General features: G+C 39.5%; 3 protein-coding genes across 4 annotated transcripts in view; 1 reads left to right on the top strand and 2 right to left on the bottom strand.

Moving 5' to 3' along the window:
• The window catches only part of LOC147560347 (cysteine-rich receptor-like protein kinase 10), a 101,518-nt gene that overhangs the window by 60,091 nt on the left and 27,521 nt on the right, over positions 1-13,906 (top strand). For both annotated transcript variants that reach the window (XM_086662530.1, XM_086662534.1), the window contains exon 8: positions 8-185. The gene's annotated coding sequence lies outside the window, so the exon portion shown is untranslated. The remainder of the gene's footprint in view (positions 1-7; positions 186-13,906) is intronic.
• LOC147560354 (uncharacterized) lies at positions 3,216-4,906 on the bottom strand. Its single transcript, XM_086662548.1, has 4 exons — positions 4,778-4,906; positions 3,760-4,701; positions 3,588-3,668; positions 3,216-3,479 (listed from the first exon to the last, which is right to left on the bottom strand). The coding sequence occupies exons 2-3, from the start codon at positions 4,333-4,335 to the stop codon at positions 3,588-3,590; spliced, it is 657 nt and encodes a 218-aa protein (XP_086518674.1). The 5' UTR covers positions 4,336-4,701; positions 4,778-4,906; the 3' UTR covers positions 3,216-3,479.
• On the bottom strand, positions 5,924-7,025 carry LOC147560355 (uncharacterized). Its single transcript, XM_086662544.1, has 2 exons — positions 6,295-7,025; positions 5,924-6,197 (listed from the first exon to the last, which is right to left on the bottom strand). Exons 1-2 carry the CDS (start codon positions 6,973-6,975, stop codon positions 6,153-6,155), a joined length of 726 nt encoding a protein of 241 aa, XP_086518670.1. The 5' UTR covers positions 6,976-7,025; the 3' UTR covers positions 5,924-6,152.

The following is a 13,906-nucleotide window of genomic DNA, read 5'->3' on the forward strand; positions in this document are numbered from 1 at the left end:
AGGATAGAGAACTGAGAAGGAGATTGATGTTATCCTGAAATACACTTTTATCAGTGTAATTACCTCCTACACAAAAGTGATAAACATAATAAGCAGGGAATGATCCTGTTTCTTGTGCAATGGTGGTAAAGCTACAAAATTGTGTAGTAATGGTGATGATCAGAAACAAAAAACTACCCATTTGGGTAATGGAATTCTGCATCTGAAAAAGAAAAAGCTATAGTTTTCAAAAACTAATCAAGATTGAATGATCTGGAGTTATAGACTTCTAGTCAATGTTTCAAAGGTAAAGTAACAAGTCTTATAAGTTATAACAATCATTTCTTGTTGGGATAATTCCATTTTGGCCCCCTAAAACTAAGCACCCTTTGCATTCGTCCTTGCTAACTGGTACCAATTACAGATTACATTTCTAGACGTGCCATCTTGGTCTTTCGTTGGGTTATTTTAATGGATAAAATTCAGTCGGAGGATAAGCCAATAAGGAACAAAGATACATGAATTAAAATTCTTAGAACCCCAAACTATATAGCCATGAAGTTGTCATAATCCTTTATTCCTTTAAAATTGAAGAGAGAATTCATTTCATAATCAATGACTGAGGATCGAGCCGGAAAAATGCTTCCAAATACAACCATTTCAACTCAAATCACGAGTCAGATTTCATACCTGACTTACAAGAAAACAAACACACATGTGAATTTTAATGAAATTAGATGGAAAGACTCGTTTTCTAACTAGCCAAGCCCTTGCAACAAAAAAACTAGTCAAGCCCTTTAAACAAAAACAGCCAAGTCCTGTCTTTACTAGACTTAGAAAATCCGTGCGTCTTCAATATTGAGGACCGCATTCAATCACTTGTAGAGAAGGGCCCTTTTCCAACTTGCCAAAACTCTTGGCCAATGTTGAGGACTTCGATTAAGGCTGCGGCTTTGTGGAATAAAGAAAAATCTCCGGAGAAAAAAATTTCTACAAAACAAGCTTGTAAGATTGACTTTTTTATTTCTATTTGTTGCTATAGAGCTTCTGATTTTCTTTATTCCCCAAAGCCGCGGCCTTGATTAAATGGCGAAAGTTTCAGATATTGTAATGAAGTAAAATGGGAGGTGCAGCAATAGAACCAGACTGAAATGGGCATAATAAAGGATACTACTATTTCACAATTGTAGGCCAGACACCATATACAACTTAAGGGGTCCGGGCAGTATAGAGGCCTAGCAATGAACGAAATGTGCAGGAATTGTGTAATGTTGAAAAATAATGTCTTTGAGATGAGAACTTTATCTTTCAAATGTATAATTTTATTACACTCAAAGCTAATTTACAAACACTTCACTTATATAGTTATGACTCACAACTCAAACACTCTTTTAAACACACTAACACGCACTCTTTCAAATGTGTCTCCATGCCTGAACGTATTTCCATGGCTAAGGTGTTTGGGTAGCCACGATTCTGTAGTATCAGACATATATAACTTATAGGTTCATTTCATCGAAATCAATCAAATCCAGACATCTAAAAGTATGAAATTGTCAGCAAACTCGATTATACACTTGTTCAAGAGAACCTTGTTTCTTTGGTAAAGAGTGAAGGAATGGGCAAAACTCTTAACTCTTATCGGCTTCACGGTGTCTTGGGAAGCTTTGATCGCAACATTGTAATTTTTTGCTCCTGCACGAGCATTTTAGTTTCGGAGGATTGCCTGACCTCCTAGACGCATTTTTAGGGCTTGCAACATCATTCCTTCCTGAATTTCGGCTATAACTTTTAAAACGATATGAAATTTGGTCACTGGTAGCTAGAGAAGTTCACGAGTGAACACACAAGTAATCCATATAGTTGAACATAAAAGTATTGACTAAATAATGGTTTGGTTAACCTTTGTGTTATATCTTGAACTTCTGTATCAACACAATTCCTGCATATTTTGTTTGTTATATTGCCTCTACACTGTACGGATCTGTAAACGATATCCGTGCTCTGGCCTATGGTGTTATTATAGTAGTATCCTTTACATATGGCCATTTTGATATGGTATGAGGATAAAGAACTGAGAAGGAGATCGATGTTGGTTCCAAATGAACTTTTATTAATATACAACAAGAATATCTTATTATGCGAAGAAGTTTTCATATAAAATTTTATATTGAATCATTTTACCAGTTGTCTCATTTTTTGAATGAGAGAAATGGTCAAAAGGATTCATTCATGAAAAGTCGTTTTTCTCCTACTAATTATATATGCACAACATTTCATTGTAATTGACATACAGACCCTACTGATGTGCTAGATACCATTCAACAATCTGAGCTCGGTTTTGTGATGCAAGTGACATTCGAACGAAAAACTAGAAGATAGTTTTCTCAGACGATAATGAATATGGACTAACCCCAGTACCTTCTACGTGGTTGCTATTGCCCACTATTTAGAATCTTATCGACACCTTTGGCAGAATAAATATCAACAGAGTAGTCTATACATACTTAAGATTGGGCATTGCTGCGCACTTGTGCTAGTTGCTGGCGGTGCAGTGCTAGCATTAGTGGTGCAGTGCTAGACTTTAGTGGTGCAGTGCTAGCCATGGCTAGTGCAATCATGCTATTATTACAGAAAGGATATAAGTCATAGTGTCATACCTAAGAAAACAGCTAGGTCGAATAATTCAGCCATCGCCCCTGTAAGACACATAGGGCACTCAGTGGACGATATATCTGTTTTGCACAGTACTAGACCATATACCTCATCAAAGTTTGTAAAATCAGTTTCTCTAATAGCAAATTTAGACCATAGAGAGGTAGCTAACTAGCTATATACTCTTATAAGATCATTCACTAACCCACCTAAACATTGATTAAACTGATTCGGGTTGCTAATGATTGTCAGATTCAACATATACACTTTTTTTTTCACTGTCTTGAACTTCTATACGAACACAATTTCTGCACATTTCGACCGTTATGTTGCCTCTATATTCCTGTAAATGACATTTGGGGTCTGACCAATGTCTTCGGACGCGATTGATGGGTAGAAAAGCCACAAAAGGGTCGACGAAGCTCTGGTATAGGCCATTAATGATCTCATAATCGGTGGTAGCGAAGCTACATTCTTGATCTAAGAAAACCCACATTACATAATTAAGTTCGAAAACGGGTATTAGTGAATATTAACGTTTGTGAAAAAGAAAAAGACATTTCAATTAAGAAGATGATGAATTGAGTAACTTGTAAATCCAATTTCATTATTTCATAAGCTACCCTTACATTTGAAATGCCCTAGAAAAGAAACTTGATGACTGAAAGAAGAAGAAAAAGAATGAAAAACAATCAAACCCAACCCTAAAACTACTAAACAAAGACAGAGAGACTGACAGAACTCAATTAGGGTATCCTTCTTCTTCTTCTTCCATGATTTCTGCTGAGAACTCAATCTTGCCCAGAATCAGGCTTACTCTTATGCTCATCATCAGTCTTCATCTTCTGCAATTGACCCCAAGAACAGAATTAGACATTGCAATTTTGAATGCAAAAAAAACAGAGACAATGTTAATTAAAGATAACAAAGATTTAATCTTTCCTTTTTCTTACCTAATCAGTATAATCATCTATGGTTGGTAAATCTTGCACAGAACCAGTCTTAATTTTATGCTCATCATCTGTCCTCAACTTCTGCGATTGACCCAAGAACAAGATTAAACAACTATTTTAAAGATTCCCATTAGACTATGTTAATAAAGATTTAACCTTTCATTTTTGTTACCTTATCATTTGTGGTTCGAATTGTTCCACCAGAGTTGGATAATAATGATGCCAGTATTTTCTGATTAGCAGCGTCGACATTAAAATTGGGCAAGATCTTTGGTGGAGTAACCGACGATCTTGGTGGTGTTGAAGGTGGTGCAAATGGTGATGTTGGTGGTGATGGTGGTGTTAGAAGAGAACCGAAGCCTGAAATCAAGTCATGGAAGTAAGCCGGTGATGGGTTCCTCTGTTGACGATCAAGTCCGAAGGAGGATAGCTTCTTCCCTAATTTTTTACGACAAATTTGTAGGGCTTCTTGAGGAATTGGGAGTTTAGGATCAACTCCATTGGTGGTGGCTGCAGTTGGGGCAGCGGTGGCGGCAGTGGGTGTGGTTTCCTGAGTTGCAGTGACAGTGAAGGTTGTGGTCGGTCCATTGGTGGTGACAGTGACAACTATCTTGAGGTTGTTAACAGTAGTGGTGGTGGTGGTGGTGGCAGGGCTTCTGAGGGGAAGGAAGCCATTGTTGGTGGTGATGGTGGCAGTGGTGGACCTTGTGGTGGTGGTGGGATTTGGAACCTGGTTGTTGTTCTCCATTTCTTTCTCTCTCTCTCTTCTTGACTCTTTCTTTCTTTCTTTCTCTCTCTCTCTCTCTCTCTCTCTCTTCTTGATTTTGTATTGAGCAAGAGAAAATGGAGGATTGAAGTAGAAAATGGATGTTATCTTTTATAGAGGAAGGAGGGGAAGGGGAATTTGTAAACCTAATTTTGGTTAGTTATTTGAGTGTAGTTTCAAGAATCTCAACTGCCTCTAACTAATAACTAACTTGGTTAGTTATTTGAATTAGTTTTCAGGAATCTCAACTGCCTCTAACTAACTAACTGTCATTATGACAACTATATGTATTTCTTTTTAGAGCAACACCACGAGTGAGATCTGACTTATGAAAAAACAATCACATAACTTGGAAAATTCAATTCGTGTGTCTTCAATATTGAGGACCCCATTCAATTACTTGCTAACACTCATCAGTCTTGACTAATGTTAGAAGACTTCGATTAAATGGCCAAAGTTCAGACATTGTCATTATAATTTTTTTTTATCTTTTTTCTGATCAAGAAGTTAATCATTCATTCTAATGGGTAGCTTTTTGATTATCACCATTATCGGTTGATTGTGGGCTTAATAATACAGTGAAGTAGGGTGGGTCCGTGGGTTAATTAGCTAAGTTGTAATGAACCCGTTCAACTAGTCACTAGAAACTGAATCTTCAGGGAAAAGTCGGATTAGAAAGTTACGACTAACAAATATGGCTAAAAAAGGTTAGAAATCTCCAAAACAAATAAAAAATTATTGATAATAGAGAAAGATATATACTAACCTTTGATTCAATACAATACAGTGCTGGAATTCATATTTTAACATGGTATCATGAGCAGGTTATTTGTTCGTGTTTTATGCTTCCGTAAATATCCGACGATTTTTTCTTATCGTTGTGATTACGTAACCGATAAAATCACTTTGTCGATATATTTTTTTTTCATTCAGCGGATGATATATCTGGTGTGCACAGTACTAGACCATAAACCTTACCAGTTTGTAAAATCAGTTTCTTTAGTAGCAAATTTAGACCATGTACTCTTATAAAATCGTTCATTATCACACCTAAATTTAGACCATATACCTAAAGTTTGTCAGATTCTACATATAAATTTTTCTTCGTTTTATTGAACTCCTCTATACGAACACAATTCCTGCACATTGCACCGTTATGTTGCCTCTATATTCGTGTAAACGAAAGGGTCTAGGAAGCTCCTAGTCGGTGGTAGCGAAGCTACAATCTTGATCTAAGAAAAAAATCTACCTCCCATCCAGTGTCTCCATGTTTGAATGAATTTCCATGGCTAAGCTACATATAGAACTTATAGGTTCATTTCATCGAAATCAATCAAATCCAGGCATCTAAAAGTATGAAATTGCCGGCAAACTCTATTATACACTTGTTCCAAAGGACCTTGTTTCTTTGGTAGAGAGGGAAGGCAACATAGTAGTTCAAGGAGATTAAACATGCTTACGGTGGGGCATCGTTATGCTAGCCATTGGTGGTGCAGTGCTAGCCGTTGGTAAGTGAAAAAGAAAACGATAAGTTGTTATAATTTGACACTTCAATTAAGAAGATGATGAATTGAGTAACTTGTAAATCCAATTTCATTATTTCATAAGCTACCCCTTACATTTCAAGATTGGGAAAACCCTATAAAAGAAACTTCATGACTAGAAAGAACAAGAAAAAGAACAAAAAAGAAAAATCAAACCCAACCCTAAAACTACTAAAACAAAGACAGAGAGACTGAGAGAACTCAATTAGGGTATCCTCTGCTTCTTCTTCTTCTTCCATCATTTCTGCTAAGAACTCAATCATCAGTCTTCCTTTTATGCTCATCATCAGTCTTCAACTTCTGCAATTAACCCCAAGAACAAAATTAAACAATGCCATTAGAATTGTTAATTAACAAATAGTAATAAAGATTTAATCTTTCCTTTTTTTTGTCTTACCTTATCAATATGATCATTTGTGGTTTCAGAATCAGGAATTGTTCGAATTGTTCCACCAGAGTTAGACAATGATGATGTGGGTATTGCCTGATTAGCAGAATCAAGATTGTTTTCATCGTTGACATTAGAATTGGGCAAGATCGTCGGTGGAATAGTAATAGTATCTGGTGAAAATGGTGGTGTTGAAGGTGGTTCAAATGGTGATGTTGGTGGTGGTGCAAATGGTGATGTTGGTGGTGATGGTGATGTTGGTGGTGATGGGTTCCTCCGTTGAGGACGGGATAGGATCGGCAATTCACCACCAAGCTCTATAATTGCGGGTTCAAAATAGGTGGAGGCAACCATGACAGTGTAGGTTGTGGTCGGTCCATTGGGGGTGACCGTGACTACTATATTGAGGTTGTTAACAGTAGTGGTGGAGGCAGTTGGGGCAGCGGTGGCGGCAGCTGGGGTGGTTTGGTGTGTTGCAGTGACAGTGATGGTTGTGTTGGGTGCATTGGTGGTGACCGTGACTACTATCTTGAGGTTGTAAACAGTAGTGGTGACGGTGGTGGTGGCGGGGCTTCTGAGGGGAAGGATGCCATTGTTGTCGGTGATGGTGATGGTGTAGGTGTCGGACCTTGGGGTGGTGGTGTGTCGAAGTAGAAAAGGGAAGATTGCAACCTGGTTGTTGTTCTCCATTTCTTTCTCTCTGTTCTTGATTATTTCTTTCTCTCTATCTTCTTAATTATGAAGTAGAGAAATGGTTAGTTATCTTTTATAGAGGAAGGAGGGGGAAGGGGAATTTGTAAACCTAATTTTGGTTAGTTATTTGAATGTAGTTTTCAAGAATCTCAACTGCCTCTAACTAACTAAACTAATTTTGGTTAATTATTTGAGTGTAGTTTCAAGAATCTCAACTGCCTCTAACTAATAACTAACTTGGTTAGTTATTTGAATTTGTTTTCAAGAATCTCAACTGCCTCTAACTAACTAACTGTCATTATGACAATTATATGTATTTCTTTTTAGAGAAAGACCACGAGTCAGATCTCAGATCTGATTTATGAAAAAACAATCACATATGTGAATTTTAATGCAATTAGATGGCACTTAACTTAATTACCCTTTATAAGCTTGTAGTTGGTCTTCTCAAAGTGAAGCAATTAATTATCTAACTAAGCCAAGTCTCAGTCTTCACTAGACTTGGAAAATTGGTAATGGTGGTAGTTAGAAACTTAACTGTTTGACGAGTGAACGGCTGACCACGTGGGGAATGGCTATTGAGTTCAAAGTTCCATATAGAACTGCTGAAGTAGCAATCTTATTAGTTTCAATCTTGAGCTATAATGGTACAAACAGGATTGAGGTAAGTTCCTCACAGAAAAAGATTAGGCGGTGGTGAGGGTAGTTGGAGAAAGGCAGAGTCGTAATTGAGCAAGTTGATGACCGAAGTAATAGTTAGCCTCTCAGATACGTCTTCCTAAAAACACATAATAGCCCAATGTAGATGCACCTTATATCTTCCGCAGTCGAACAATTGTCCCTCAAAGTTGTGTCTAACACGTATTGCTGTCCCTTCATTCCAATGTCCCCAAGCCTGTAAATTGGTAGCTAAGAACTCGTGTCACTCATGATACATAGCTTAGCAAGTTATTGAGCTCCTTCTGGTCCATAAAAAGAGTTAAACTCCCCCTACAAAAACCCAGAAAGGAAGAACTCTGCGCCTCCGCAAGGGAATGACCGAACAACTCCCCCTACAATGCTAACCACCCTTTATAGACTAGGCCAACATAACATAAATGGGTCAAGTCAAGAATATTCCGAGTGATGTAAAATGATGTTTCATTCATCTTCAAGCACTTTTAAGTCTTTCAACTTTTAAGATTAAGATTTTGGATAACGGTAAACTTCAGTAACAGATACCTCAATGTGGATGCACTTTAGTTTTTGTCAAACAATTCTCCCTTTGTAAGAGGCAGTTTCTAAAAATTGAAGAGGAGGTTTAAGAGGCAGCAATAGGCAGTTTCCAAATTGGGATGGTTTCCAATTTTTTGGCTCAATAGGCAGTTTCCAATTTTTTGGCTTATAATATATATAAATAGGGGTTGAGTGCTTTGTAATCAACATATCAACACAAGCAACAACAACTCTTCTTTAGAGAGAGCTAAAGAGAGAGAGCAAGTGAGAGAGAAATTTTTGTTCATAGTTTTGAGCGGTGTTTAATTTCTCGGTTGTCGAAGATCTAGTATAGAAGGTTAAATTCTATACGGTACCATCTTGGGACGAACTTGCGGGTTGTGTTAGTCGTCTTCATCTATCCTTCAATAAAGATTTCTTGTTCGCCCGAGGACGTAGGCTTTAAAGCCGAACCTCGTTAAATTCTGTTCACATATTTGATTTTGACTTAGCTTTTCGATTAATCTTCATAATCGGATCAATTTCTAGGATAGGTTCGATAGCTTCCGCGACTTTTAGTTATCACAATTGGTATCAGAGCCTTGTTGAGATTGAACGAAGAAGAAGATGGGATCGAGAAGTGGTACGGTCAAATCAGGGAAATATGAGATAGAGAAGTTCAATGGGAAAAACGATTTTTCTTATTGGCGGATGCAGATGAAGAATCTGTTAATCTCGCAGAAATTACACAAGACGTTGACGGGAAAGAAACCAGGAGATATGTCAGATGAGGATTGGGAAGAGTTAGATCTCGAAGCACGGGCTACCATTATGTTGTGTCTTGAGAGGGACGTGGCGTTCCTAGTAGACGGAGAAACAACGGCGGCGGGTGTGTGGTTAAAGCTAGAAAGCAGTTTCATGACGAAAACTTTAACGAATCGGGTCTACTTAAAATCTAAATTATTCACATGTAGAATGGAAGAGGGTTCTTCTATTCAGGAATATGTGAATAGGTTTGACAGGATTATCTCAGATTTGAAGGATATCGATGTTAAGGTTGAGGATGAGGACCAAGCCCTCATATTGTTACTTTCATTGCCTAAATCCTATGAGAACCTTGTTCAAACTTTGATGCTTGTTGGTGATAGTCTAAGCATGGAAGAGACGAGAAATTCGCTATTAGCGGATGACCTTCGTAAGGTTGCTACTAGCAGTATGGCGTCGGGTGGAGTAGACAAAGAACAAGCACAAGGGTTGTTTGTAACGAGGGGGAGGAGTAATGAAAGGGGAAAGGGAAAGGGCGGGAAATCTAGATCCAAATCTAGAGGCTCTTTCAAGAAAACGTGCTTTAGTTGTGGTGAGCTTGGCCACTTTAAAGCGGCTTGTCCAAAGAGAAAGTTGAAGCAAAAGAACGAAGGCTACAAGGAGAAACAAGAGATGCAAGAGGCGGGATATGTGTCAGAAGAGGCGGACGAATGTTTCTCGGTAACAGAGGTGTCTGAGAAGATCTTCGATAAGTGGATGCTTGATTCAGGGGCGCCACACCATATGTGCCCAAATAGGGAGTGGTTTACTACCTATAGGAGTATAGATGGTGGTACAGTTATACTGGGTGATGATAGTATATGTAAAACTGTGGGACTCGGAACAATACGGATCAAGCTGCACGATGGAGTGGTGAGAACATTGACGGACGTAAGACACATACCCGATTTGCGGAAAAATCTAATTTCCCTTGGTGTGTTGGAGCGGAACGGCTGTAAGATAATTATAGAGAATGGCTCCATAAGAGTCGTTAAGGGTTCTTTGGTGGTAATGAGAGGTACTCGTTACGGTAATTTATACAAACTTTTGGGGACAACAATTACGGGAGATGTAGCAGTAGGAATCAGTGGAAGGGATCCAACGGCTAGTACGAGGCTTTGGCATATGCGCCTTGGGCATATGTCAGAAAAGGGTATATCTCTGATGTGCGGGAAAGGCTTGTTGAAGGACATGAAGAAGCCTTGCATGGAGTTTTGTGAGCATTGTGTGTTCGGGAAGGCACACAGGGTGACGTTCTCTACAAGCAAGCACAGGAGCAAAGAGGTATTAGACTACGTACACACCGATGTCTGGGGACCGGCAAAGTTACCTTCCAAGGGTGGTTCCAGGTATTTTGTTACATTCGTTGATGATCATTCGAGATTTGTCTGGCTTTATTTTCTGAAGCATAAGAATGAGGTATTCAACACATTCCTGGTGTGGAAAGCAATGGTTGAGAACAAAACTGGTCGAAAGCTGAAGACGTTAAGGTCGGATAATGGGACCGAGTACACGGATGGGGCATTCAAGGAGTTTTGTAATCAGGAAGGCATTGTGAGGCACTGGACAGTAGTAAACACACCTCAGCAGAATGGAGTCGCAGAGAGATTGAACCGTACACTACTTGAGAAGGCTAGATGTATGCGCTCCAATTCGGGACTAGGCGTAGAATGGTGGGCAGAATCTGTTGCTACAGCTTGTTATATTGTGAACAGGTCTCCACATTCTTCTTTAGATGGCGGCATACCTTACGAGGTGTGGTCAGGTGAACATGCAGATTACGGGAGACTTAAGGTTTTCGGTTGTACGGCCTATTACCATTTTAAAGGTAACAAACTTGACAATAGAGCAAAGAAGACAATTTTCTTAGGATATGCTACAGGAGTCAAGGGTTATCGACTATGGTGTACGGAAGACAAGAAGTTTGTAATCAGCAGAGATGTGGTGTTTGATGAGTCATCTATTGTAGCTATGGCGAAAGCTACGGTGCCTAGTTGTGGTGATGTTGGGTCTACTAAAGCTCAAGTAGTGGAAGTAGAAGCCGAAGACCAACGGGTTTCTAGGAATCATGACCAGGTGGAGCATCAGGATAATACTCAGGATGAGAAAATTGATGAACCCGATCATGAGGAGGTTCAAGGGGAAGGTACACAAGTTTTACAACAACAACAGCAGGATGTTTCGGTACACACTAGGCCGAAACGGTTATATAAGCCGGTACAGAGGTTAGGGTCAGACAAACCTCTTAGGCATTATGGGCAGGCAAATCTTGTTGAATATGCACTCTCGGTGGAAGACGACGAGCCGGTCACCTTCAAACAAGCTATTACCGCGGAGGATAGAGAGAGTTGGTTGGTTGCTATGCAAGAAGAGATGGAGTCTCTTCACAAGAACAAGACATGGGAGGTTGTCCCATTGCCCGAAGGTAAGTCTGTTATTGGTTGTAAATGGGTGTACAAGAAGAAAGAGGATTCTTCCGAAATCAAGGGTACAAGGTATAAGGCAAGACTAGTGGCCAAGGGTTATGCACAGAAAGAAGGGGTCGACTACAATGAGATTTTCTCACCGGTCGTGAAACATACTTCTATTCGGGTGCTATTGAGTATTGTTGCTCACAGTGATCTTGAGTTGGAACAACTCGATGTTAAAACCGCCTTCTTGCACGGAGATTTGGAAGAAGAAATTTATATGGCTCAACCAGAGGGATACAAGGTTGAGGGCAAAGAAAATCAAGTATGTCGTTTGAGGAAATCTCTTTACGGATTGAAACAATCCCCTCGCCAATGGTACAAACGATTTGATTTTTTCATGCTAAAGCATGGTTTTCGCAGAAGTGACTATGATTGTTGTGTATACATCAAGAAACTTCGCGAAGGTGACTTTATTTATCTCCTTTTGTATGTGGATGACATGCTTATTGCTTCTCGGAGCATGGTGGAGATAAATAAATTGAAATCTCAACTCAGTCAAGAGTTTGAGATGAAAGACATGGGCGCTGCAAAGAAGATACTGGGAATGGAGATTAAGAGAGAGCGGTCAAGTAAGAAACTGTACTTGAATCAGAAAGGTTACATCGAACGAGTAGTTTCTCGGTTCGGGATGCAGGATGCGAAGGCGGTGTCAACACCTTTGGCACCACACTTCAGGCTCTCGGGAAAACAATCTCCCACTACTACGGTGGAGAAGGATCATATGGATCGTGTACCGTATGCTAGTGCAGTTGGCAGTTTGATGTACGCTATGGTGTGTACTCGTCCGGATATTTCACAGGCGGTCAGTGTGGTTAGTAGGTTTATGGCAAACCCGGGGAAGACACATTGGGAAGCTGTGAAGTGGGTCTTGAGGTACTTAAAGGGTACAGTTAATACGGGTTTGTGCTTTGGTGGAGACACATGTCAGGTAAGCGGTTATGTTGACTCGGATTATGCTGGCGATCTAGATAGAAGACGATCTACTACTGGTTATGTATTTAAGGTACATGGTGCTCCAGTTAGTTGGCGATCGATGTTACAATCTACAGTTGCGTTATCTACTACGGAGGCCGAGTATATGGCTATGGCCGAGGGTGTGAAGGAAGCATTGTGGTTGTGGGGTCTTCTGGATGATCTAGGGATTAAGCAGGAGTGCGTGGATGTATGGTGTGATAGTCAAAGTGCAATCCACTTGGCGAAGAATCAGGTTCACCATGCTCGCACTAAGCATATCGATGTCAGGTATCACTTTGTACGAGATGTCATAGAGGAAGGTGATGTTTCTCTCATGAAGGTACACACAGATGAGAATCCCGCGGACATGTTGACTAAAGTGGTGACGTGTAGCAAGTTTCAGCATTGTCTGGAATTGCTACAAATCGGCTCGTGTTAAGTTGCCCGAAAGGGCGTAATGGCGACAAGGTAATCTTTATGTGAAGGGTTGGTAGAACTACGGTAGGCTTGATCCTGTAAAAAGGTACGTAGGCAACCATGGTCATATGGTGCAGTCGGATGAAGTTACAAAAGGAAGATATATCTTACAAGGAGTATCCTGGTGTTCGTCCAAAATTTGAAGTATATCAAATTGTGTACGAGGTGGAGAATTGTAAGAGGCAGTTTCTAAAAATTGAAGAGGAGGTTTAAGAGGCAGCAATAGGCAGTTTCCAAATTGGGATGGTTTCCAATTTTTTGGCTCAATAGGCAGTTTCCAATTTTTTGGCTTATAATATATATAAATAGGGGTTGAGTGCTTTGTAATCAACATATCAACACAAGCAACAACAACTCTTCTTTAGAGAGAGCTAAAGAGAGAGAGCAAGTGAGAGAGAAATTTTTGTTCATAGTTTTGAGCGGTGTTTAATTTCTCGGTTGTCGAAGATCTAGTATAGAAGGTTAAATTCTATACGGTACCATCTTGGGACGAACTTGCGGGTTGTGTTAGTCGTCTTCATCTATCCTTCAATAAAGATTTCTTGTTCGCCCGAGGACGTAGGCTTTAAAGCCGAACCTCGTTAAATTCTGTTCACATATTTGATTTTGACTTAGCTTTTCGATTAATCTTCATAATCGGATCAATTTCTAGGATAGGTTCGATAGCTTCCGCGACTTTTAGTTATCACACCCTTAAAGTCGAATATATTAAGTCCGAAGCTCTGCCTTCCTTCCAGTGTCTTCATGACTGCAAAAGATTATAATTTACTCAAGATTATAGCTAGCAAGGTTAAGGAGGCCTATAATGATATAGTATCGAACACATACAAGTTAGGTTCATTTCACTAAAGTTAATCAAATTTAGATACCTAGAAAACATCAAGTCCTCGTAACTTATCGAACAATACTGAGTTTCACAAATAAGGTAGTTAAAAACTTAACATGTTGACGAGAGAACGTCCCACCACGTGCTTAAATCTTACTACTTTTAATCTTGAGCTATGTTAGTACTAAAAGTTCGCGGAAGC

Source organism: Eschscholzia californica, unplaced genomic scaffold (genome assembly GCF_041429995.1).
Source record: "Eschscholzia californica isolate CP2 unplaced genomic scaffold, dmEscCali1.0.p SCAF_2, whole genome shotgun sequence".
Lineage (NCBI taxonomy): Eukaryota > Viridiplantae > Streptophyta > Magnoliopsida > Ranunculales > Papaveraceae > Eschscholzia > Eschscholzia californica.